Raw genomic sequence first — 27,169 nt, 5'->3', positions numbered from 1 at the left:
AAGTTCAATTACATAGTTGTTATATATTGTTTCATTCATTCCTCACTTGCTGAGACCTCGTTAAGGAATTGAACTCGAATTTCACATTATATGAATACGAAGACCGAATAAAAAAGTTGGTTCTAAAAAAAATTGAAACTTTGACACAAATTTTAGGGTAAGAGAACGAAATCCAGTGAAAATAGTATTCTCTACAATAATATATTTGTATGTTTCCTTCTAAACTCAATTTCTCAATAATATACACATCATTTTTTATATGTACTAATATAACTGTCCTCAAAAAAGAGAAAATATTTAAGATATTTTAGTATTGAAGTTGGTACATGTAATAATAACATTGTAGGTAAAACAAGATGTACTTGATAAGGTTACAGCAAAAGAATTTATTGAAAGATTTATTAATTTTATGTATTTAGAAGAATAACTGATGACCCCATTAAATATCATCATATGCAATGTGTCACAATAGTAATTATGTGACTTTATAAATTGCACAATGTGTAACATTTAATTTGAAATATTAACATGTTTAAACATTACAAAGCGATTGGAGAGAAATAAATTTCATATTCAGTCACAATTTTTCGGAATCATGGATTTTCATTATTGTAACTCCTAAGAATAACAACACATATTTTATTTTTTAAAATCGTAACGTGTGTTAATTAAAGAAAAAAAAATTAAAGTTAATAAACATATACTAATCTTAATTTTTTATATAATCAACACACATTATAATTATTGAAGACTAAATAGATATTCAATTGCTTTAATCATTAATAAATTTAAACAAAATCAATAAAATTAAAATTTGTATGCTAACACTATAATTTTTTATTATTATAAAAAATTATCAATATACTATACTTAATTAATTATTTATCTTTATTTTTGTTGAAAACTTAAATTGTCACCTTATTCATACAAATGTTTTCGTACAAAACTTAATGAAAGTTATTGATGAAAATATAATATTGGAGACAATAAATAAAAAAAGAACTTAATTATGTTTTGAATTTCTTATAAATTTAAGAATTTTGATTGAGTTTCTAATAAATTGTTATAATTTATTGAATTCTTAATATTTTAAAACTTTTCAATGAACTTTCTATGGTTAAATATTTATGTTATTTTATAATGTGACAATAAATATTTAGAAAAATTTTTGGCTATCATAATTTTTTACAATAAAATATTATGTGACAACATTTAAAAAAGTGATCGTATAAGATAATTTTCAAGTAACAGAGTTAACAAAAAGATTTAATATTCATTTGAAAAATCTTAAAATTGTAAGGATTCAACAAACCATGTAAATTGATTATGAACTCAATTAAAATGTTTTAAATTTATTAAGGACTCAAAACATAATTAAATAAAAAAAATTAAGAAACATAATTTTTTAATCTCATTCTCAAAAATTTGAAAAATTCTTAATCACTTAGATTAAAAAATCAATGCTTAGTTTTCAAGCTATATTATTTGTCCATCTTCATATCATTCGAAAACAAAACAACTAGCTTATTTAATGAGTGGTATTGGATCAACTAAAAGTATTGGCAACAAGTTATGAATGTTGAAGATGATACTTAATGAAATTCAGTGCTCTCTTTTCCATTAGCCCAGATCTAACTTTATTCCACAATTTGTTCTTGTTTTCTTCGAGTAGACGGTAGACCTAACTTTTTATCATATAAAGACCAATTTTTATGATCTGCAATTAAGCTTCAACTAACTTTACAGGCGCCAGCTTGCACATTCAGTAATACTAGGTCTTAATTTCTCTTCCTTCCAATTCAAGTGAACCAAATCTGATGAAACCCTAAAAAGTTCTACAGATTTTGCCACCCAAATTCTGAGATCTTCTCGGGTCATTCATATCGTTGATAATTGACAAATCTTCGTGCTTTTATCTACTTGTCGCGTGCCACAGAAAATTGCAGTGACCACAAAAGGCCTTATTATTAGTATAGAAGTCTCTTTTGGTGGCTACTGCAGCTTCTGATTTTACTTCCACGTGTAGACATGGCTTACGAGAATTAAAATCATGCACAGTGCAGCTTTCCCTGTCACGTGTTTTTCTCGTGTCATATGGAAAATTTCTCTGCTATTTTCTTTTTCAGCTATGGTGAAGACTGAAAGAGTGTTCTACGTGTTTTTCTTTAAGCACAGATATATTGAAACTCACATTTTTTCCTTTCTGAGTTTCCTTCACTGGGACGAAACGTTCAATGCCAAAATCGCACTCAACGAATTTACTTTTTAGCCACCAAAGGCAACCGTGAGATGTGAAAAAAAATTCCTCTAAACTTTTTTTACTTAAATTATGATGGTTTCGGTTTCAGATATCAACACACAAATGAAATGACCATGGACTTTATGTTGTTAAATGTTGAGATATTTATTCACTGTTAAACTCAAATTTTAAACTCAGAAATAGTTAAATACTAAGTTATTTTGATTGACATTTATAATCAAAATAATAGTGTAAAGAATCTCTTTATAAAGCAGTGTGCACAAATGGTTCAACTCCAAATTAACTTATACTCTAATTACTATAATAATTAACAATATTAGAAGTGGCTTGACTCTTGAAAAATTGTTGTTTGTCTGTTTTGAATTTGATACATTTTTTTTTTCTGGTTGAAACTTTATTCTTTAGTTATCTGGAGTTAAATGTCGAGAAAAAAGAGAGTAGTCATTGGAAAGAATGGTGAAAGGGTAGGAAGCATCATAAAAGTCATAGAAGAATAAAATAAGGTTCACCAATTGAGAGAAGAAAAATAATATCGATGTACTAAAAAAGAAAATATATTATTGTAATACTACATTGAAAATGCAGAAAATGATTTTTTTTTTATTATTGAAAAATTGAACAAATAAAAGGATAAATTTATATACAATTTTATAACTCTAAAAAGTAACAAAATAAAAACCTATTAACCGTTGGTTCAAATATTTACTAATATCCCATCTAAATTAAAAATAAGTGTTAGTGGTTTTCAATTTACCTAAAATTGTGCTATATATTTGCCTTATTTACTTAATAGTTTATTCTTCAATCAATCAATCAATGCTTCATCAGTGTTCCCATTATTAGAAATTTGGAAGTATAATGATCAAACCAACCAAATGATCTCTTCTTCCAAATCTTTTAAGTTTTGTCTTCTTATCTTTTTTTACGTTTTCTTACCGTCTCTTGTTGATTTCTCGTTTCCGATAGGCCACCAAGTTCATTTTTTTTCTGTCACTTCCTCTACTTACTTACCTTGAAGGAGACTTTCATCAAACAGTTAAATAAGTTATAATTATCGATTTTGTTGACTGAATTATCAACTAGTTTCCATGTTAAATCAGTCACTAAAACATTACATGTTAAATAATGATATTTAACAACCAAAATTATTTGGTGGCTAAATATTATATTAAATATATTTTATAAAATAAAATTTATTTTGGTCGCTAAATTGGTGGCTAAAACATTACATATCAAATAATAATTAGCAACCAAAAATATTTGATGACTAATTACCATATTAAATATATTTTACAAAATAAAATTTATTTTGATCGCTAAATCGGTAACTAAAACATAATATTTAGAAACTAAAAATAGTCAGTCGTTGTTTCGATTACTATATGAATAAAAGTTATTGTACATTTATTCAGTCGTTAAATCGATGACTATTGGTGACTACCATGAATCAATGACTATTGGTGACTACCATGAATCGATGGCTATTTCAATCACATTTTGCGACTAAATTATTTCGGTGGCTAAATCACATTTTTCTAATGGTGTTTATATGTGGGTGCCTATCATCATCATTACCTTCAATTATAACCACATCATATATAATCTTATGGTTATTAATTACTAATTAATTAGTAAATAGAATGAGATACAAGAAAGAAGAGGATGAGAACATAAAAATAAGAATAATAACAAAGTAAAAGTAATAACTAAATAAATATATAAGCATCTCCCTATAACGAAATTTTAGTTTAAAACCTAAAGCTACCACCCTTTGACTCACTGCTATACTGCATTTATCATAAACACAATTGTGTTTGCAGATGAAGAATTCTTTATATACAGGCAAAATCTTGATCGGTTGTATACTATATGATTGTATAAATTGTTTTTTCATTGATGGACTCGAATATGCCAGCCACATTAACCAGGCAAACCACTAAGCAATAGTGGTTCAAAACACGCTCATAGTGGCTGAAGTTCCTGCTCTCTAACAGCTACATCAACTGGCTCGTATGAGTGCTCAGTTTGCTGTCTGTTTTTCCAAATTAAAAATATTCCTAAGGTTGCTAGTCCTAGAAGCAATGTAAGCAAAACAGCTAAAGCCACAACCAAATAATATTGCTGCCACCAAGTCCTGCATAATTTCAGAAAAATGTGTTTAATGGTTATAGAAAAATACCTAATCTATGTACGTCAAATAAGAAACAGAATTTTCAATCAACAACCATGCAAAATTTAAGGTTAAATAGGATGAGATGTCTAAAATTTGAAAAGAACAGAGGTTGGTTTCCCACTTATCCCAAAAGTTTCCTTATGACAATATATTTGCATGACAAACAGGTAAAAATAGAAGTGAAGTATTAAAATTTTATGGTTCTGAATAGAATTAATCTTAAATTAATATTTCCAGATAATTACACTTCATTCTACCATTGAACTATTCACTAAGGCAGAAAACATGCCACAGGCTTCTACGCAGTAAAGGGAAAAGTATAAGGATTCAATATACTGCACCCACATCTACACAAGGAGCATAGTATGCGAGAACATGAAAAATGATGAAACCTAATCTTCAGCAACTCTCGAAGTCAGTCATAAATTGAATTATATGATTTAGAGACTATGAAAAATAACTCTAAAATCATATACACCATAAATAGCGTTCAATGTACTAATATTAAACTAGAAACAAAACAGCTTAGCCATAAGTCTCTTAAAACAAGTTAATTAAGTTTATGAAGCCTCTATATTTGAAGAAGGAAACAGTCAACTAAAGTGCAAGCATTGAACAAGTGAGTAACAAATACAGTAGTAGAATAATCACATAGGATAAGTTCAAAAGTTGCTGCATCAATTCCCTTTTATCTAACAATTTAAGCTTATATGAATCTTCAATCTCTTTGATAAGAATTGGTGAAAAAGAAGTTATGATAAAACAATGAATTGTTGTTCAATCATGTGATTGTATAGATGATACGGAATTGGGCTGAATCATCCCTCAATCATAAGATCCAATGTCATTTGAAATTCATCTATGATATGTATCAATAGCTACTCAAGTCCAACTTAATCGCACAACTCAATTTGTTAATGAAATACTTTAATAACTATACAATCATATATAGATATTTAATAATGGTTGTATTCAAATTTAATCTTTGTAATGTTTTGTCAAGCAAGATTAGCTCCCTTTCATTTTCACCTAATAAGCTCTACAAATGCACACACTTATGTAGAATAGTTATATAAATACATGAATGCCTTAAATATATTTTTAGATCCAAGAAATTATCAAACTTTGTTTTAGGTCCCCAGTATTGTTAACCTTTTTGTCCCAAATGAATTTATTACTTTGTTTTTATGCCTAAAATTGCTTAGATGGCTCTGTAACAATAAAATGGGATGAAAAAGTTAAAACAAATTATTAGGAACCAAAAACAAAACTTGGTAATTTATCAAGAATCAAAAACCAAATTTAAGTCTACATGAATATCGGTATCTATAAGTATGAAAAGGCCTGCATATGTTCTTACAAATATCAGATGAGGAAAATAACCTTAAGCATGAATTTTAATAGATTAAGGAATTAGACTTTCCAATCACTCTGCATCAGTAACTAGGTACCTCAGTATTGCATGCATTATGAATAATAAAAAGTTATGCAAACACAAGTACACGATGGTAGGAAAGATAATTATTTGACTTTTTTCAAGAAAAATATTTACCGTTTCAATGGAGGCTTGGCATTCCAATCAAGTAACTTATAACTTCCGAGTGAGTCGGGAATTTGCATTCGATGCTCAGAAAGCCGGGCAATCATACTCTGTTACATTGAAAATCACAATCAAACAGGCAGTTTTTACCAAAATGCAAATGCACAAGTGTCTACTTACCATTGCGGTGGCATTTGTAAAGAAATCAGCATATGGCCTTGGTGTTATGAGCCATTTAGAGAGAGAAGCATTTCCAAGAGAAGAAACATTCAATAAGTGAACCTGTGAGCATTCCAGCATGTTTGTTGTCATTATAAAGTAAGAGTACACATCAACAGGGAAAAATTACTAAAAAATGCGTATTGTTTTATCACTATTTTGGAAAGTTGTCACGTTAACTAAAAGTAAAGTTATATTATGAATATTGTTAATTAAAATCTTATACTGCATGAAAACTATTAACTATAATTAAAGATGCAAGTATTCAACCAAATTTTCTCCACTTCAGTGACCATCTTCTTACCTGTGAAGTATTAACATCTAACTCGTTAGCAATGAGTCCAGTCAGTTCCGTAATGTGAGGCTTCATTTCCATGTAGCTGACGTTAAATGAAATTACAATAATTATTTGAGCAATTTGGAGTTCACCTGCACATTTAAGTTGATGAAAACAGATTAGTCATCAGTGAGCTATAAATCACAAAAAGATGGCAGAAATTTCGGAAAAATAGACAAATAAACTAAAACAGTGAAATCTTTTATCAATGAATAACATGTTATCCAAGCTTGAACATGGTCTCTCAGCATATCTCTTAAAATAAAACAAAAAACAGCAGCTCATAATACCTAGCTCTAAATTATACTGTGATGGGGAGGGGGACGGAGCAACAGAGGGCTCAAATGCTTCGGTCAAATTTGTTCCTTCAGATTTTGGTGACACGGGTGGGGGTGCGTCTGAGACATGCAGTCTTTCCCATAACTCAGAACAATTAGTCTTCCAGAAACCAATCTTTGTATGCTCACGATCATACAACACAAGAGTGTTACGAACAACAATACCTACACAAACAAAAGAATGATCACTAAAGTATAAGACAAACCCACACTAAATAATATTTAAAAGTGAGGGAAGTATGAAATGGCATGAAATTACCCATACTAAATAAGGTATACCTCCTAAAAGAGTAGTTGGATCATTGCCATTTGAAAAAACCCCAAGACAATATGCACCTCGCACTTTTAAATGCTTCATAAAAGACAAGCACAGTAAAATAGGGATAAGAAAAGTAATCAACCAAGAAAAACGACTAAGGATATTAATGATTTTATTGCACAACTAACCCGAAACAGGTAATTTTCAGGTGACAGTGACAACTTGTTACCATTTTCAAATACCATGTCAACTGCCGGAAAGCTTTTAGAGAGTTCAGAGACATCACTGAAATACAAGTAAACTCAAAACCGTTAATTAAGCAGCATCCGTGTGTACACTCACTACTTAAAAGTGCCACTTACCTTCCTGCACCAGAAAAACATATATCATTATAACGTGGATCTGGACCACTTATTTGCTTCAACGAGTGAGTTTCCTTCATAATCTGCAATCAGATAAATACATAATCTGAGTCATCAGTCATAAAATATAAAATATATGGTATACAGAATACTTCATTTTATATAGCAAACAGGAAAATTGATTTATGATACCAAAATAACGATGATGAGAGGTTAAAAAGGACTCTCCAGGAATCCACAATACATAGCACATTCATTTCACTAACCGATTGAATTATCTAAATGTCTGAGCTGTTAAGGGAGAATATCCCAAATAAAACAATACTGAAATAAAGCATAATTAGTAATAATCTTAAAGCATTGCCACTTAAGTGCTGTTCCAAAAACTAATAGCTAGTAATGACTGCTAATATTGCATCATATGTTGATTAGAAAACTGAACGAGAATTTGCAAAAGTAAAGAACCAAAAGAGAAAATGACATGAGAATTGAAGCATCTTTAAACTTCTATTTAAATATCATAGAATAACAATAACCGGTACGGCAAAAATATACTGCTATTCAAGTAAAGAACAAACATCCATCCAATGAATTTTAAATTTATACTGAAAAAGTTAAGCTCTTATCAAAGCATCGAAGTTGCTTTACCAAAGTGGCAAAGTGCATTGCATAAATATTCAGTAAATTTAAAAAAAAAAAAATCCAATAAATAACTTAAGTCACTTAAAACTAAGGGAAGACCAGGATCATGATTATGAAAAAAGAATATATCTGCAGCAATATTTGTATAATGGGGATGATTCACCCACAACAGCTCTAAGAGGTGCCTCCTATATGTGCAATAGGGGGTATTCAAGGCCTTCCCAGAAATCTTTAAAATTGAAATTGTTTCTTACAAAGAATACCTTTATGGCTCCATTTACAATTATATATTCTACCTCACCACATAACACAGGAATGACAAGTCTCACTGATTTGAAAACAAGTCAAGGTTTCAGAAAATATGTGAGATTAAAATTGTAACTAAAGCACTTATACAGTAGTATTTATGAGAAAGAACTTACAGCATGTTTAAGTGCAATAAATGCTGATTCTGGAAGGTATGCATAAGTCGTGCCACTATCCAAGACAGTTCCATGCTTCCCATCAAAAACCTTTGGGTTCAAATTCAGTCGCTTACCCGCAACATGTACCTCCTTCAAATTTATATTGTAATATGGACTGTTGGCATCCCAAAACTAGAGTAAATGTGTGAGATTAATAAAATGCATTTGTTAAGAAAATGCATGACATTTCATATCTGTAAAATAAGGAATTTGACACACACCTTCTACCAGGATCTGAATGTGTAAAAACCATGTCAGCTGGGGGAGATATGCTACCAAGAACCATAGCACCCCCACCAACACCCATTCCACCATAGCACAGTGAGAATGAATCACTTATCACTTTTTTCTCAACCAGTTGGTCCATGATACTTAGATCACCACGGCCCAAACCCATGATTCCATCAGCATGCTGAGTATAAAGATCCCCAGTCTCATCATTTTCACAGCCAAAAGTAGCACGTTGAGGGGAAAGCTCACTCTGATTTCCAAAGGATACAACATCCTCACCAAGGACCCCACTGCTAGTACTCATTTCGGCATACCGTCTCTCATACGTGCACTGCTTCCTGTCTGCGTCACAGTTGCACTGCCATGTGCATTTTAAAGGTTGATAGGTTTCTGAATCTTCTGGCTGGAACTTTGGATCCTGTTAAAATAAATTGGGGACACAAATCCAATCCACTTCAGATAAATCAGGTGAGATACACGTGATAGGCACTACGATTTCTAACCAAAAACCAGTCTTTTAACATCTTTTTAAAGTTGAAATAAATGGCATTCAGAAACAAACTGAACGCGCCAGAGGCATAGCAGTCCACCACGCAACATTAAAGGAGTGTAGGTAGTTGGTAGAAGTGAAAATTGGAGGAGGAATGAGAATGAAATTCAGTATCTGGAGTCTAGACTTATCTGGTATCTGAGGTAGTTATTGATTTTGAGTCCTCCATTTTTCTATTTTCACAAATATACAAAGCACACCCGGAAGTGTATAAGTATAAAAAAATCATATAACCATTCAATGTGTATTTTTATCATAAATTCACCTTAGGACCTCACTCAACTCCCACAAAACTGATCAAGCGTTACAAGAATTTGAGAACTCAACACACACTCCTTTAGGTCACTCACCTAGGACTAGACATCCAGAGCATGGACCAATGCAGACCAACAACAACCCCCTTCACCCTAAGAATAGACATCTTGAGCACAAATAAATGTGACTCAATAATCAATCTAGAATAGACTTTGATAACATCTTAAAATATGGCTTAAGGCCTTGAAAAGTGAAGACAGTTCTTATAATAAGGAACATACTAGATGTAGATCGTCAAGTTGGCCACTCAATAATTTTCATAACCCATAATCAAATAGCACCTTTTTTACACAAATTTAACAATCAATCAAAATAAACATTAATTTATTGATCCAGATATGTGAGAATAGTATCCGGAAGCACTACCTGGTGTTTACCACAGTGTTGGCAAGTAGAACATGGGACATAGGTCACAGTGCTCCCTGTATCAACAATTAGAGCAAACCTCTGCGGAGGAGTACCGATCCAAAGCCGCGTCGTGTAGTACCTAATCATCCCATATTCCAAAACACACAATTACAAAAGAAGAGCGAAACTATTTTGAGAGAGAGGAAAGGAAGCGTTGTAGCGAAAGAGACGAACCCGTTCCGGAGGAGATCGTCGTGGAGCCTCATGCGAGCGTTAGGGTGGCGTTGGGACTGCGATCTCTGAAGTTGACGACGGGGGCTAGAGTCGGAGACGTAAGAATCGGGAACAGAGTGTTGTAGAGGAAGAATCATAGCAGGAGGAGAACCCTCGTTTGGTAAGAGTAACACTTTGCCGGAGTCACCGTAGACAACAACCCACTGCGCCAGGGATAGAATAAGGAACACGACGGCGATGAGTTGCGTCCGTTGCAAAGCCATGAGTCAAACTGCTTCAAGCGATGGCGTAGATCGAAACCAAACAGGAACTGAAGACTGAAGACTAAAGACTCCACCGAGAAAAAAGAGTCTCAATTTACGCAAAGGAGAAAGGAGAAAAGTCAAACTATCCTTTGCTGCGCCCGAAACCAAAAATATCCATTTTCGCTTATTTAATTTCTCGTTACCCCCCAGCTTGATTGTTCTACCAATTGTGTCACCACCATCACCTCTTTTTTAAGAAAACAAAAAAAAACATGGTTGTCGGAAAAAAAAATTGATCGAAGTGCCAGATTTTTTAAATTTTGATACTGAGTTTGAAAGTTTAAAGGTTGTAGAATAACAAAATTGAATATTTTTAATAAAAATATATAGTATTCTATAAATTATTATTTTACATTTTTTTACTTGTTTAGATGGTGTGTATGAATTATTGATAAAGATAATATAATATGCTTTAACGACAAATATGACATACTTTAATTTTCACAATGTTAAGTGGTTATTGAAAATGTTTAAGAATACGTGGGTTAGAAAAGGGTCCTGGATTTCATTGCAATAAGTTAAAATCAGACTAATGTATGTTTATATTTAGAAAGGTATAGATCGATATATTATGGGATGAGAGAAAATAATATTTGAATTAACTTTAATATAAAATGTCTCAAAATAAACTTAACAAAATTTGATAAAAATAACTAAATTTAAATATTTTTAAAAATAAATGATTAAATTAATATAAAATTTTGAAAAAGAACTAATTTTAAATTCACTCTAAAGATAAAAACATATTTAATTCTAAAATAAATTAAATCGCATAATTGTATTTTAAATCTCAGACATCATTCTTTGCATTATATTTTAAGTTTATTAAGATTTATATTTGAGGCTTACAAATATCATACTTATTCTTATTTTTGTTTATTTTTTCGTATGCACATTCAAAACAAGTAGAAACAACACATGTTCAATAATAATGTTTACACATAAAAATGAATATTCTTAAAAGATATTAAATAGATAATTATATATAAATAGAATTCTTAATATAATACTTTTTAATTAATAATAATTAAATACTCTTACTTGTTAATTAAATAACAATTAAATACTATTATTTTTTATTAAATAACAAATAAATACTCTTAATTTTTAATTAAATAGCAAGTATTTATGTAATTGTCGAAATGTTACATTAATTATCACCCTTTTGTGAAACTTATTTATGTTAATTTTATAAAAGTCTCTCCAGAAGATATTTCATATTTAAAATAATATGATATGTGATTAAATATGAATTTCTAAAATAGATGTAATTAAAAGTAAAATATTATTAATAATACTAGTTGTAGGAGATAGAAGAGGTATAAAAAGTACAGTGATTTTAAAATGTGAGCTACAATTATGGGAAAAGCATGGGTTTTTGAATATTTGATTGGGATGTTTGTTAATATTGTTGGATGACTTCAGATGTAAGAGTGCATGAAAAATATCAATGTCACAAACATTGTTTACTCTGTCACAGATGAATGTATATCCGTTTAAGTATGTGAGGACGAATCAAGATTCTCAATCATAAGTATATTTTGAAAACAAAGGAAAGAGACTGCAGAAAAATCTTAGAAGAAAATCCAAATTATTGTAAGACAGTTTCCTTTGGGTTGCCTTTTTTTCTTGCCTATAATTTGAAAGAAATGTTATTGCTGCAATTGGCATGGACTTAAGAGGGGAAGTGGCATCATATCGAGGGTATATACATCATCATATTCCAATCGAGTGGCCAGGGCCAGCCAGAGTGAACAATAAAGCGAACCATTTGCATGAACATCAAAGTTCTAAAAGCTGTCTCAACTACATTATCTCAACATCCAAGGTATGCTTACAGCTGCATTTATACATAGAATTCTGACAGAATTACAGATACATAAACTCTGACTTGTTTTCTTTTGTTGAAGTATGACAACCAAGGTTCCTGTGCCCCGTGCATCCAGTTGTAACTTCTTTTACAAATAACAAGCACGAGGGAGCCTAAAAGAATAGAAGAAAATTACTGGTGAAACCCGTCACCGGTAAAGCATTTCCTACTCCATGGTTTTAAGAAACTTGAACGATTTGCTTAATTCTCTGTGGAAGCAACTGTCTTGGATCCGGTTAAACTTTGCCACGGTGTATAGGTAATGGCTCGTGAAATAAGGTAAAGTACAAATGCAACATATGCAGCTGTTAATACAAACACTATAGTGGCAAACACTGCTCCATTCACTTCAGAGGAGAAGAATTCCACCAAAAGATACCCGTTTATCACTATCACCAGAGCAGCCACAAGCCAGGAAATAATCTGCATTCATATCATCGTAAGACAATAATGATTCATGACTATAACACAATTAATTCAAGAGAACAAAGCATAAAATCGGGCAAAGGGTGTTGGTCTAAATACGACCAATGTCCACAGAAACTAAAATTGAAGAACACCTTGACAGAAAGTCGAAGCATCATATAAACAACACTGTTTTAGCATGTCCAACATAAATAGTATTAAGGAGCACCTACGCACCAGAAGAAATTTATAAAGGAAAAAAGGACAGGTAGGGGTACAAGAAAAGGAATGCTTGAAACTACTGACTCCAGAAAGCGTAAGTCGCTTTGTTAAACTAGGTAGAGAAATTATCAAAAATCTCATTGATGGACATTATTTTATTTTATCACATATATCTACATATGTCATTTTCTTGACGTTTCAAGACAATGCAGTTTCACATACTCCCCAACTGCAGCAAAATAAACTGCACGATATAGGATATTGAAAATACAGTTTTGAGCCCATGGGCAGGAAGCACTAAATACACCCTACAAAATTCGTATTCTTATAATTACTTAAAAAAAAACATGTATCAAATGACTTTTATGTTTTTAATATAGTAAATGTTTTACATTTTTAATAAAAACTTTCTATTTTTGTCTTCTTAACATGTGCCCATGGTCAAATTGGAAAAACTATGAAAATATAATCTCATGATGCTAATATAATAATATACACAGATAAGAATAGAAGAATCTATGGCTTTGGAATAGTTGTTAAGAAGATAAAGGTCCTAGGGTGAATAATTTGTGAAACCAGATAATGGACACGCCACTATCTCACCTGCTTTCAACTCTCAAGACAGGACAGTAAAATCAAGCTACCTGTTTTCCTTCTCAAAATCTAATTTTGAATTGTAGGAGAAATCAGGTACGCCTTAAGTCGATTCTGAATTATCTCTTGCCAGAATAGCAAGACATAAAGGTCTACCCTGGGACATTTCCGAATTATCTCTTCCTAGTTTCATTTAATTGATGACCCATAAAGGAAGATAAAGATGGCAATTTCATATCAAATGAAATAATCTGAGATTTCAAAGTCTTCTATCACATAAATACACTGACAACGGGCAAAGTCTGACAAAAATGCAGAGAAAGTGATAGTATATATACCTTGAGGACAGGACCAATTTTGAAACTGCCCATTATCTGTTCTTTGGACACCAAGCAAAGCAAGGGAATGAGTGCAAATGGGATTTGAACTGATTGGAGAACATTAAGCCATTCATTCAGAACATCTAATGACTCCTCCGAGGTATCGAATATAAGAGCAACTATCATTGTTGGGATAATTGCAAAACTTCGAGTAATCAATGCCCTCACCCACTTTTTCAACCTTAAATTCAGAAACCCCCCCATGATAAATTGTCCAGCATATGTACCAGTAATTGTGCTGCTCTGTCCGGCTGCTAACAACCCAATACCCCATATATACAGGATTGGGAAAAGTCCACCCCCGTACTTCTCCTGAAGGTACTGACCTGCGTTTACAAGACCAATGTTGTTTGCTATCTCAGTACCATAAAAGCCCTTGGCAAACACAGTTGTAACAAATATATTAATCACAAAGGACACCACAAGGGCGATGGTGGACTCTATCGAGTAATAATTAAGAGCTTCCTGAACACGCCCTTTCTTGCTGGGATCAACCTGCCTTGATTGAACAAGCGCAGAATGCAAAAACACATTGTGAGGCATAATAATGCAACCCACAACTCCAACAGCTTGTTGTATAGTTCTGGAGCTAAGTTTAGGAACCAAAATACCTACAAATATAAGATTGAAGTATTAATCAGATATGTCGGCAGAGCACACATAAGAATTTACTCTAAGACAAAGTAAAATTCCACACGCCCAAATCAACTAAACAAAACGAAACAATAAATTTGGTTCATATGATATCTTCGTTTTAAGTTGTAAGCTTTAATCCCTACTCGTACATAAAAGTTAATTTTGGTCCTCGACGCCAGCATTAAAAAAGAATTTGAAGCAGTGTAAAACCACTACAAAAGCTGTATAGAAACTAAAAAATACAGTTTTTTTATGGAGACTAAAAATTAAAAACATGGATGAGTACAGGGAGAGAGTGAATAGTTGAAAGTAAAAACCAAAACAAACTTACCAACAAGAACATCAACACCGTTGGGCTTTGCTTCACCAAACATCCACGCAAACGAGAGAGCCATTACAGCAATCAGAACAGCGAAAAACGCCTCCAGTTTCCTCACACCATAGTTCTCAAGAAAGAGAAAAATGAAACTGTTAAAAAAAAAGAAAAAAGACAATTAAAGAGAAGCTAATTAATTAACCAATTGCTCAATTTGAAATATCTAGATATGGTTTAAGAAAGAAAGGGAGAAAAAGGTTAGGTACCAATCTAAAGCTGTAACGACGACCCCAGCCCAAAGGGGAACGACGCCGTTACTGAGAATCCTGATAGCAATAGCGCTCCCAATAACCTCTTGAATGTCAGAGCCAATAAGAGCGATTTCAGTCATAAGCCAGAGCACAATCCTAGCCCATGCAGGATACTCTTCCCTGCACAGTTCAGCTAAGTGTCTCCCAGTGGCGACGCCAAGACGGGCCGAGAGAAGCTGGATAATGAGGCCCATAGCAGTGGCCCACATGAGGAGCCACAAGAGCGAGTACCCAGCAATGGCTCCAGACTGAAGATCCCCCTCCAGATTCCCGGGATCCAGAAACGCGATGCTCATCAGAAACCCGGGCCCCGTGAACAGCCACAGCTTCCGCCATGAGAACGGCGGCGCCTCCACGTCGCCGTCCTGCTCGTCGATTCCGACCACCACGACCTTGTCCGCGGAATCGTACGCGGTCTCTTCCTGCTCCTCCGCTAACAGCGGCTGGTGGTGGTCTTGTGGAGGCATCGCTGAGTGAGGGAACTAAAGAACGAACAAGTGAGTGGCGTTGGTGTCACGCCGGCGTGGTCGGTCACTCGCTACTGTGTCGACGGCGGCGATTTTGACGTTTCGGTAACGTGTCAGTGAATTGCACTGAGAACCAGAACAGTCTGATTTAGTGTTTATCGTATAAAAATAAGAATCCAATTGAAAACAACCCTTGCGTTTTCCGAAAAGGAAATTCAGTTGCTCTTTTTCATCTTTATATTCATTTTCCTCGCACACTAATCTATGTCTATTTATTTTCCCAATAGAATAAGGTTTCTTGCGAGAATACGTATGGTGACATGACATCTCAGGCACGAAAATAAAGAAGATATCTTCCTCTTTTTTTCTCTTTTTCTTTTTTTCTCTCCGCTGTTTTTATACTCTCTTTTTTCGTGTATTCTATTTTTCAACAACTGTTGGTTTAAATAGGAAAAAGAAAAATACTTCATGGAGAGGACGGAAGCACAGCAAATACAACTTTCGATATTTATGAGATGTGATGAAACCTAAAAGTAATTGTTTTTCATGTTCGATAAATATTACCGTATTATGGTAAGCACAACTAAAAAAATTATTTTATAAAAAAGTAAGAAATATATAGTAATCAATTTACCGGTGTATGATATAAGTAGTGCACCACTAACCTCACCTTTTTCTCGTAAATTTTCTCTTTATTCGTAAACCATTTTGAATTTTGTCAGTATTATAAATATAAATTTATTCACAACTTTCTTGATTTTTTTAGATATTTTTGTAACATTTAGTATTACAAATACATTATTCTTTATAAAAATGTTTTATTACGTGTATTAACCTGAGACACATGTTTTTAATATCTCGATATCCTTTTAGTTTAGATTCCACTCTTCCATTTTTTTTTTATCAAATTTGTACAGGTTATATTTAGAAATTTAAAGTAAAACATAATTTAATAATGTACCAAAAATATATGTAATATTTAAACTGTACCCGAAAAAATATGCTTTTAGGAAGGTTCATAACGTATTTTTCTAATGCGAAAGCAAACGTAAACAAAAGATAGAGATTTTTTTTCCTAAAAATAAAATTTGAACAGACAAAATGTATTTTTCTATGTCACATATCCTCGTATGCTTGGATACACAAACTCGAGCTTCGCGTGGCTTCTCCGGAAACACTATTATTAATAAAGAAAATATTCGAAGTAAACAACTATTTTATGTGTTTTGAGGCAGTTGGGAATGGTTGGCTTTCCATTATTTTTAAATACAAAAATTAAAATAAAGTATGTTTGCTTAGAATAAAATACGATCATATCACTTTACCAATAAAATATTTTATAATTAAACATTCAAACTTTATTTGTTATTATTGAAATAGATAATGATATTTTAACTACTTTTTATTTATTTTTATTCAACATTTTAATTATTTTTAAATCATCACATCATATTATTAAAACAATAAATAAAATAAATAATTAAAAATATCAAAATAATAAATTAAAATAGGTTAAAATATTATTATCTGATATACTTGAAAATTCAACAACTGAAGCTTGATCCGTGAGAATTGAAGTTATTATTATCTTTGTTGTATAATTAATGTCCAGAGTATATAAAAAAGTTGCAAATATGAAAATATGCAACTGGGTTGACCCATAAGTTAGAACATGTTCTGAATTGAAATCAATCATAAGAAGTATAAATGATTATACTTAAGTCCGAAATAAAAATGAGAGCCAACTTTAAAAACTATAAACACACATTCTCTTGAAAAGACTGCATTTTTTATATTTTGTGATGCATGTTAGTATGTCATCACAATTAGGACGCTCTGCTTTGTCCTTGAGATGTGTCTACTCGTCGTCGCATGCTTCAAAAGAACGTAAAAAAAAAAAAAAAAAAAAAAAAAAAAAAAAAAAAAAAAAACTGGTTAATGTATATTCTATGTTTCTTTCTAACTACCATTTTTTAACGAAGACGTTATTCTCATTTATTTTTAATTTTTAATTATCGTTTTGAATCGAGAAATATATAACTAATTATCATACTTTTAAAGTATTGTTCAACTTTTAAACGATATAAGAGATATTTAAATTATTTTTAATCTCGATTTGATAATGTATGATTGTTGAGTGTAATAAGAACATGAGTCTCTAATCAAAATCTTACTCAATTAAATAATTGAAAAAATATAATTTCGTAACAAAATTTTATTTTTGATTTAATAGTGAAATGATGTAAAATTATTGTGTGTGTGATACGAAGAATTATATCTCGTTATGAAAGAAAAATAATTCTAATCAAAGATAAGTTGATATATATTAAAATAAGAACATTAAAATAATTATAATAGTTCATTAACTTAAAACTTTATTTAAATTATATATATATATATATATATATATATATATATATATATATATATATATATATATATATATATATATATATATATATGTATTATTGATTTGAATAAAAAACCTTAAATTAAAATTATAAAGGATGGTAAAAATATTCAAAATGTTCCTCTACACGTAAAAAAATTATAAGACACGTAAATTTGGCAGACTAGATATGTAGAAAATATTCGATAAATTCTTTTAAAGAAAAATGTCGTTCTCGGGGCATATCTGACTTAGAAATATTATTTATATCATCCAAAATATCGTTTTTCTATTATCTACTGCACGTTCCATCTAACAATAAGTACTGATGTACTCAATTTTTGTCCCACCCATTTGCATAATTTTGTTGGTTTTCTCGGCTCTTATAAGATTATTAAAGTGGCTTTTTACGGAGGAAATAAATATGAGATATGAATAAATAAACAGTGTAATAATACATAAATAAAAAGTGAGAATGAAATATATATTCTCGGAAAAAAAAGGGAAAATACAAAAATAAAGATAAAATATAAATAGTTAAATATTTTGTAAAAATTTTCTCTCCTTTTCTCATTCTGCTTAATATTACACATTTTATACTTCTTTTCTCTTCTTTCAAAATAAAAAATAAACAAAAAATATTAATTATAATTATTCAATAAGGCGACTTAGATTGAGTTTAACATATCCACTTTAGTATAATTTAAAATTTTATTATAAATTAATGTTGACAGATAATTTATTCAAGTTTAACTTATACTAGATCAATTTTTTTTAATGAATTAAATAGAAACTATATAAAAGAAAACACATGTTTGATTTTTGATGTGAATTATTTCTTTTTATAGTTTAGTAGGACTTTATTATGCCTGGCATCAACCAGCCGTTTTTTTGTCTGATATTAATTCCTCTCATCAAAATGCGTGCAACTTGTACTAACCGACATGTTATTATTCTCATCGAAAAATAATGATGCGGTACTTAATCACATGCAATGTCAGTAAAAAAATACTTACATCAAATATCTATAAAGATAATAATATTTTATTCCATGTTTTTATTTATTTTTAATTTACTATTTTCATCGTCTTTAATAATCTATTTTGATTATTTTTAATAATATGATAATATAAAGATGATTTAAATAATGAATTAAAAATAAATAAAAAGAATATATATATATATATATATATATATATATATATATAATTTTACAATTTACGATTACAATATCAAATATCAATTTCAAATAAAAAACATGAAGAGATATGTTATAATTTAGTACAAAACTAATGAAACGGAATTATACATAGGATATATATTATAGATTACGAGTACATTTTAGCACAGTTATTATAGTTGAATTATGTTAAAGAGTTAAGTTAAATTTGTAATTGCCTGATTAAATTGATGCAAGGGTTACATCGGTGAGTTAATCATATATTTGTGAATGATTTTAGAATGTTGGATGATGTTCATTCAATAATGTATAGGAAGTGATGTTTAATAGTTGTAGTTGAGATTTTTAACTTATTAAAGACATTAAAAGTTATGTAATAGACTTTTTTTTATTTGGGCTTAGATATACTTTGCATAAAGTATTTTTATGATATATTTTTTCTGAGACAAAATATTCTTATTTAAGTAAACGAGAAAAATGACAAAAATGTGTAACGAGAATACACAAATCAAGTCTCTTTGAAATTGATAAAAATGAAAGAAAAATAACAGAAATAAAAGTCGATAAAAAATAAAATATGAAATATATATGTTTGATTAAAAAAGGGGAAAAATGTTAATAAAAATCATTTTATTAGACGACGGTTATTATAACATATATAATAGCAATATTATTCTTTAATTGGATTTAAATTTCTACTGGAGTAAAATTTTTAATAAATTATTTATTGAATGTCTCGTATATTGTGGAAGTAAAAATTTTAAATTTATTTTAAAAGTAACATTAAATTAACAAAGTTATATTTAAATTTTCTTGCAACTTATTTTAATTTTATTTTTCTTAATATAGACAATCAACACAAGGTTTGTCCTCATTGTTTGTATTCATTTTCGAGATTTCATTTTATCAAGCGTAAACACAGACGCTATTACATCTGTGTGTTTAAGATTTAGGGTTTAGGATTTAAAAAAAAATCATCACTGATAATTATAGAAAAAAAAAAAAAGTAGAAATATCCAATTTTATAAAATGCTTATTACAAATAACGGTCAATTTTTTAAAATTTAATAAATTATTATATTTAAAAAATGAAATTGATATTTTAAAATGTGGATAAAAAAAATTCATTTATATATTGTTATAAATATAGAAAACCAACATTACGGTATACAACATAAATGTTTCCCTCTTCTTAAGTTTGGAGAAGATAATTTAGGAAAAAAAAGAAAAAAAAAGACTCACTAACAAAGCTAACATACTAAAAGCGCAAAGACATATAGACAAAATATTATTATATTAATTATATTTTTACATTGGAATTTATCTTAACATTATATTTTTTATATATTTTAATTTTAAAATTAAAAAATAAATAAAATATTTTAAGTGTCGGTCTAAAACCTCATTTTATACATAAAAAATGTTAATTAGATTAATTAAATTTATTATATCAATTTAATTTTTAAATTTAAAAATCAAAGTATATTATTTAGAATAAAAATTAATTTTAATTAAAAAAAATTAGATGAAAATAAAAACATTACTTTAAAATTAGTAAAAGTTGGTCTTGCACAAGCTTTTTCTGAAAAATCTCTTTCTTTAGAAAATATCTTTCTTCATTCTTAAGAAAATGAAAATAATAAAGCTTAATAATTACACCAACTGCTACTATATCTATCAACTGTTACGCATCACATCACTCACTGATTTCACGACTAGCTAACAAATATTATATGAGGCTTTCATGTTGACATTTTAGTGACGAGCATGATGCAATAAAAAATATGAAGAATTTTTTTAGTTTTCATCCGAATATTTGCTTCACGTGAAAAAATAAATTTGTTAATACACTGGTAATAGAATATACCAAATAGGAAAAGAGAAAAATAATTTAAATGCTGTAACGAAACGGTTTTTAAATATCAAATAAATTTTAAAAAATAGTTAAAATAATTAAATTCATATACTTTTAAAATTATAAAACTAATCCTAATTTTTTTCTGATTTCTCGATCTAAAAGTCGGTTTTATAAAAAAAGAAGATGAGAATAAACATGCAAAAGCATTTAGTGTCTCATTTTGGTTTTCCCTTCTGTTAACCCTATTGTTTGTTTATATTTTGGTAGTCACAAACTTCAAATTTATTTGTATTTGCTTTCTTCTATTGTTCACTTCAGGTGATGTATAAGTTTTTTTATGTCAACTTACATTAAAAGATATTAATATTATTTTCAATCTAAAATTTTAATGGAATAAATTTATAAGTTTTTATTTTTATACAGTATTGTACTTTCTCATATTTAATCAATATGAGATTTATATTTATATTTAAATTTTCAACTGCTTCTAAGACAATTAAGGATGAAACAACGTCTAGCTTGATTTCTCGCAAATGAGAGGCTAAGTTGAAAATTTAAATTTGTTAATTCATTTTTGCTAAACTAAAATTGAAATTGAAATCATTTTTTAAATTATTTGTTTATATAATATATAATAATATTAGGTTTAAATACTTAATTTAACATTCGTTCGGTTTTTTCAATTTCTTTAAAATATTTTTTTAATTTGGTTATAACATTCATCAATCTTGTTTAATCTTGATTTTTTTACTTAACACCGTTTAAATTATTAATAGATGATAAACCGTAACTGTCATATGTCATTTTGTGATTTTTTTAATTTTTAATTTTAAAAAAAAATATTCACGTATCAAGTCAATATCGTATCACATGTCAATGTAAGATTTTTATATTCAATTTGCTTCTAATATTCACTATTTTTTGTTCAATTGAGTTCCACTTTTTTTTTAATTGAACAATTTTATCTCTTTCCAAATTGAAACTAATTTTATTTTTTATATAAATGTTGTACTACTATTTTTGTTAAAATTCACATTTTTGTTAAACATTTTTCATTGACAGTTAAAATTGGTTTAAAATTGGAACAATTTTAAAAGTAGGGAAATAAAATCATTTATTTAAAACTATAAGAGGAAAGTCAAACAAAATATTAAAAATCACATAAAAATGTTGTATAATATTATATTAATCGATTATATTTCTTTATTTAATTTTAACTTGTTAAAATTTTAAACTAATAGTGTTATTCTTACTTTAAAAAATTTCATTTTAATTTTAAATAATTTTTAACTCTAAATTAAAAGTATTTAACAAAAATGTGAATTTTAATGAAAATATCAGTATAATATTTATAAAAAAAGTTAAATTAAATTTTGTCTCAATTTTGAGAGATAAGATTGCTATTTTTTTTAAAATGAACTGAATTAAACAAAAATAACAAATATCATAACTATATAAAAATCTAACCATGACAGATTTGCACATGATATTTTTAAAATAAAATAAATAAATAACTATAAAAAAACTTGACAAGTGACTGTCACGGGTCAAAATCTCTAACAATTTACACGGTGTTAGCTAAAATTAGATTTTTAATTTTGATTTTAATGAAAATATTTAACAAAAGTGTGAATTTTAATGAAAATATCAGTATAACATTTATACAAAAAATTAAATTTGGTCTCAATTTGAAAAGAAATAATATTGTTCAATTTTTTTCTTTAAAAAAGTATTGAATTGAATAAAAATAACCAAAATCATAACCATATTAAATATAAAAACCGATCTTAACACTAACCTTAACATGTGAACAAAATTTAAAAAATTGAACAAAAATTAGAATCAAATCAATATTTAGACCATAATATTATAATTTGGTAATATTATAATTTGATTTACTTATATTTATAAATTAATTATTAATTATTAATTATAATTAATTATTTTTAATTTTTAATTTTTTTATATGATTAAATATCATATATATATATATATATATATATATATATATATATATATATATATATATATAACAAATCTTAAAATTTTAAAATTAAAAAAACAAGTTAACCAGTTCATGAATCTGTTCTTTAATTAATCATGTTATGATGTTCAGTTCAACTCTCAACCAATCTGTGTCATTTCATTTATCGATAATCGCTTTTTGTAGTTATCCTTTTATTTCATGCACCCGATTGCGTGAGAAAATGCATATTTTAGAATATATTTCTAAATTTGAAAATACTTGTTGGAATGTATATTTTGAAAATGTATAGTTTTAAAATATATTTTGAATTATATAATTTGGAAATCCTAGTGCACAATCCAAAATACATTTTTGGAATCCAGTCTCAAACATATTTTCTGATCAAGAAATATCTTTCAAAATGTAATTTTGTTAAATACATTATGAATTGTAAAGTTGCTGGTAGATTGAATTTTTAAAGATTTAATCTAGATCATTTTAGATCTAAATAATTGAATCATATTTTATAAATAAAACATTTTTTTTATGCATAACTAATTTGAATTTTTTCAAAATTCGATCAAAATATTTGGATAAAGTTTAAAATTCATAATCCATTTAAAAAAAATAAATTAAATTTTCTAAAAGTTGTATCATCATATCCGATTCGATCGAATTCAGTCAAATTTCGGTTGAGGCTGATTCGGTTAAATTTTGGTTGGAACCAACTCAGCTGAATTACGTTAGTGTCGACTTGACAAAAGTCAATCAAATTTTGGTTAGAACTAGGAATGGCAATTAGGACCTGGCCCGCGGGCCCGCAGAAAAAACGTGGGGCGGGCCAGGATAATGAGCCCACAGGCCCACGCGGGCTCGACCTGCATAGGCCCGCGACCGGCACGGGCTAGCCCACGCGGGCCGGCCCGCAAGCCCGCATAAAATTAAAAAAAAAAAAAGAACTTGCACTTGTGTATATTAATTACTTCTTTTATGAACTATTGCATTAACATTTCAAATTCTTGTATAACTGAAAAAGACAAGTATTATGTAATTTTTAATGTGCTAAAATTTAAAGAATACATTGTGTATGTCATAGTATGAATATGATGAAAATGTTGAATTATCAATTTATCATCTAATTCCCCAAAGTCTTTACTTAATTTTGTGAACTTCTTAAAATTTCATAATTTTTAAACATTGAAAGTTTTATCATAAAAAAAATATAAATAAAAAAATTTTAAAAAAAGCGGGCCGGCCCGCGGTCCCGTGGGCCAACATATATGCGGGGCGGACCAGAGTATGCGGCCTGCATAAAATGTGTGGGGCGGGGCGGGCCGGCTCGCGGTGTGCGGGCCTTATGCGGGGCGGGCCGGCCCGCATTGCCATCCCTAGTTAAGACAGACTCAAGCAAATCTGGTCAAATTTCTACCAAGGTCGACTCAGTTGAATTAAGTTAGGAAGACTCAATTGAATTAGGTCGGGACTGACTTAATCGAGTTTTAGTTGGGTCAAATTTTAATCAACCTCCAACCATGACCGACCCGTCTTGACTTTGAGTCTAGTTTGGTTCGACTTAACTTTCGTCCTAGCAAACCTAATTTTACCTTTCGTCCAAGTCGTCCCGTGTTGACCTTTAGCTTGGATTGATCCGTGTCGACCTTCGATCTAGGACAACTCATCTTGATCTTTGGTCCAACTTAACTAAAATTTTAGATTAACAAAATTGTATCGAATATTTTTTATTTTTCATATTTGAAAATCTTGATTCAAAAATATCCAATGTAAAAAAAATTATAAAATTTATATCAAATTAAAATTGAAATTTGATAAATAGATTGAATTAGAGTAAAAGTATATCAAATAAAGAAAATTATATTTTTTCCCGATTGTGGAATTTAAAATATATTTTCAGTTTCATAAAGAAATTTAAGCCGAAATATATTTAAAAATTTGGGGTGTAAGGATAAATATTACCTTTTTTATTATAATTTTAGTGATAGATAGTATGAGGTTTATAAATTTATGGGACTGCGAAAAGAAAAAAAAAGTACAAGAAGAAACAAAGTCGTTTATCACTGTCCGAATTGAACCAGTCGGACTGACCCATTTTAATATTTTAAAGATATTAGGTTTGCGTGGAGAAAAAGAAAAAAAAGTGGTAAAAGGCAATGTTGGAAGGGAAAGGAGAAGATGATGTACAAAATTATTGTCACCTAGAAAAACAAACTGGATTCTGTTATTGTTGAATGAAAAAATTTAATTCCTTTTTGAAAGTAAAAAAAAAAATTTGTTAATTACGGAGCAGTGAATCTGAAATTGAAAAAGTTAATTCAGATTGTTTAATCTATGTTGTACTTATAAATTTTGTGTAATTCATAACGTATTCAAAATGTGTTTCTAGATTTCGACATTTGAAAATACATTTTAGATTATATAATTCACTGTGTATTTTCAAAATATACTACAACTAATGTTAAATAATATTAAAAAGAGCCTTATTTATTTCGTATGAGTTTAACATGGGCTGATATATTGGGCTAACACCTTCTCTCGTAGCTCCTGTCTAAATTATACAAGCTGTTGATATTTTTTCTACGAAAGTATAGACTAAATTTCTTCTATTTTTAATGTTATGTTTTTTCATTGACACAAATTACACATAGATTTTGATAATAAATATTTCTATATTTCAGAATCTAGGATAAATATGTGTATATTACCATCTAAATAGAGTAAAGATGTGACCAACTTGACATATGTTACAATTGTTTATTTATCAGAGTTAGAGATAACGGTATTATTCAGTTTTCATAACTACAAAGTTTATATAAAAAAACTTTTTAAAGCAGTGTATTCTGCATCGATTTTTTTAAAGATTAAGTTGGATTGGTGTTTTGCCTCCATAATTTTAACGTGTACTTGTATAATTTTTTTTTGTGTGTTTTGGAATATACAATTTTATTTTCTATTTAACTTGAACAGACACTTTTTTTTATATATAATTCACATTTTTATCTACTTTTTTTTCTCTCTATCATTTATTAAGAGGAATAATCAAACTACATTTTATTGTTCTTTAAAAATACGGCCCCGTTATGAAGTATTAATTTAAGTTGTACTTTAGGATTCAATATATATTCAGAGGATTTAAGCTTATGACACGTGGATATATATGTTGATATTATTGAATAGTACATTTTAAAAAATTTCAACATAAATAAATTTCATTAACAATAAAAATAGTGATGAATTATGAAAGCATCTCTGAATACCATTCTTTTCAACAACTTTTTTTTTTCTACAACTTGTAGTCCAATTACTAACTTTAAAAGCTCTTGGAAAATAAAAAAAATTCTATATTTTCTTCACTAAAAAAATCTCTGTTTTTAATAAACATTAAGTTAAACTCGTACAAAACATTGTTCTTTTAATAAAAAAAAAGGAACATATGTTTTCAAGCAAGAAAAAGAAGAAGAAAAGGAGTGTAAAATTTAACGATCACAGGAATCGTAAAATCAAAAATATGTTTCCAATGTTTGGAAGTAAGCGTAACGATTTAAATCGAAGAAAAACAAGTAAAATATTATATAAATGAGAATAACGGTTAAATTTAAGACGTAATGTAACGTAAAGTTTACTAGTAATAATTTCTTAGTTCATTGATTAGAAGTTATTGGTAATTTTCCCTTTAATATTATATCATTAAGTAACATAAGTGCTCTATGAAACCGAAGTCTTTGTATCATCTCATACAAAAGAACTCTATTTTTAAACCGAAAGTTTCCAACCATTCCAAAAGAGAAAGGATTAAAATTCTTCTTCTAATGTTAGCACTAAGTAATACGTGAACTCCATAACACACACAAAAGTCTTAAAATTTGACATTGATTAAATATAAAATAAGAATATAATAATGTATAACTAGAGACAAATCCCATTGTACTAAATCAAGACAAATATCTCTTTATTAAACCGGTCTTTATTAAACCAGTGTGATG

At 29.1% G+C, this 27,169-nt stretch overlaps 2 protein-coding genes across 2 annotated transcripts; both read right to left on the bottom strand.

Annotated features, from left to right (window-relative positions):
- Positions 1–3,957: 3,957 nt before the first annotated feature.
- Positions 3,958–10,736, bottom strand: LOC114173942 (aspartic proteinase nepenthesin-1-like). The gene is made up of 12 exons (XM_028058638.1): positions 10,273–10,736; positions 10,057–10,177; positions 8,816–9,243; positions 8,553–8,709; positions 7,489–7,571; positions 7,315–7,411; positions 7,147–7,219; positions 6,820–7,032; positions 6,497–6,621; positions 6,154–6,255; positions 5,986–6,083; positions 3,958–4,394 (listed from the first exon to the last, which is right to left on the bottom strand). Exons 1-12 carry the CDS (start codon positions 10,533–10,535, stop codon positions 4,223–4,225), a joined length of 1,932 nt encoding a protein of 643 aa, XP_027914439.1. The 5' UTR covers positions 10,536–10,736; the 3' UTR covers positions 3,958–4,222.
- Positions 10,737–12,252: 1,516 nt separating this feature from the next.
- Positions 12,253–16,136, bottom strand: LOC114173823 (metal transporter Nramp3). The gene is made up of 4 exons (XM_028058451.1): positions 15,267–16,136; positions 15,016–15,152; positions 14,007–14,659; positions 12,253–12,870 (listed from the first exon to the last, which is right to left on the bottom strand). Exons 1-4 carry the CDS (start codon positions 15,776–15,778, stop codon positions 12,649–12,651), a joined length of 1,524 nt encoding a protein of 507 aa, XP_027914252.1. The 5' UTR covers positions 15,779–16,136; the 3' UTR covers positions 12,253–12,648.
- Between the last annotated feature and the right edge of the window lie 11,033 nt (positions 16,137–27,169).

The sequence above is a fragment of the Vigna unguiculata genome, chromosome 2, assembly GCF_004118075.2.
Source record: "Vigna unguiculata cultivar IT97K-499-35 chromosome 2, ASM411807v1, whole genome shotgun sequence".
Classification (NCBI taxonomy): Eukaryota; Viridiplantae; Streptophyta; class Magnoliopsida; order Fabales; family Fabaceae; genus Vigna; species Vigna unguiculata.
Note: the sequence above shows the minus strand (reverse complement) of the source record. Positions and strands in the feature narration are given on the sequence as shown.

Coding starts and splice junctions, on each gene's coding strand:
- LOC114173942 (XM_028058638.1), bottom strand. CDS start 10,535: ATGGCTTTGCAACGGACGCAACTCATCGCCGTCGTGTTCCTTATTCTA. Junction 7,412..7,488: donor TGTTTTTCTGGTGCAGGAAG/GTAAGTGGCACT, acceptor CTTGTATTTCAG/TGATGTCTCTGAACTCTCTA. Junction 6,084..6,153: donor TTACAAATGCCACCGCAATG/GTAAGTAGACAC, acceptor TCAATGTAACAG/AGTATGATTGCCCGGCTTTC.
- LOC114173823 (XM_028058451.1), bottom strand. CDS start 15,778: ATGCCTCCACAAGACCACCACCAGCCGCTGTTAGCGGAGGAGCAGGAA. Junction 14,660..15,015: donor CGGTGTTGATGTTCTTGTTG/GTAAGTTTGTTT, acceptor TTATATTTGTAG/GTATTTTGGTTCCTAAACTT. Junction 12,871..14,006: donor AAATTGGTCCTGTCCTCAAG/GTATATATACTA, acceptor ATATGAATGCAG/ATTATTTCCTGGCTTGTGGC.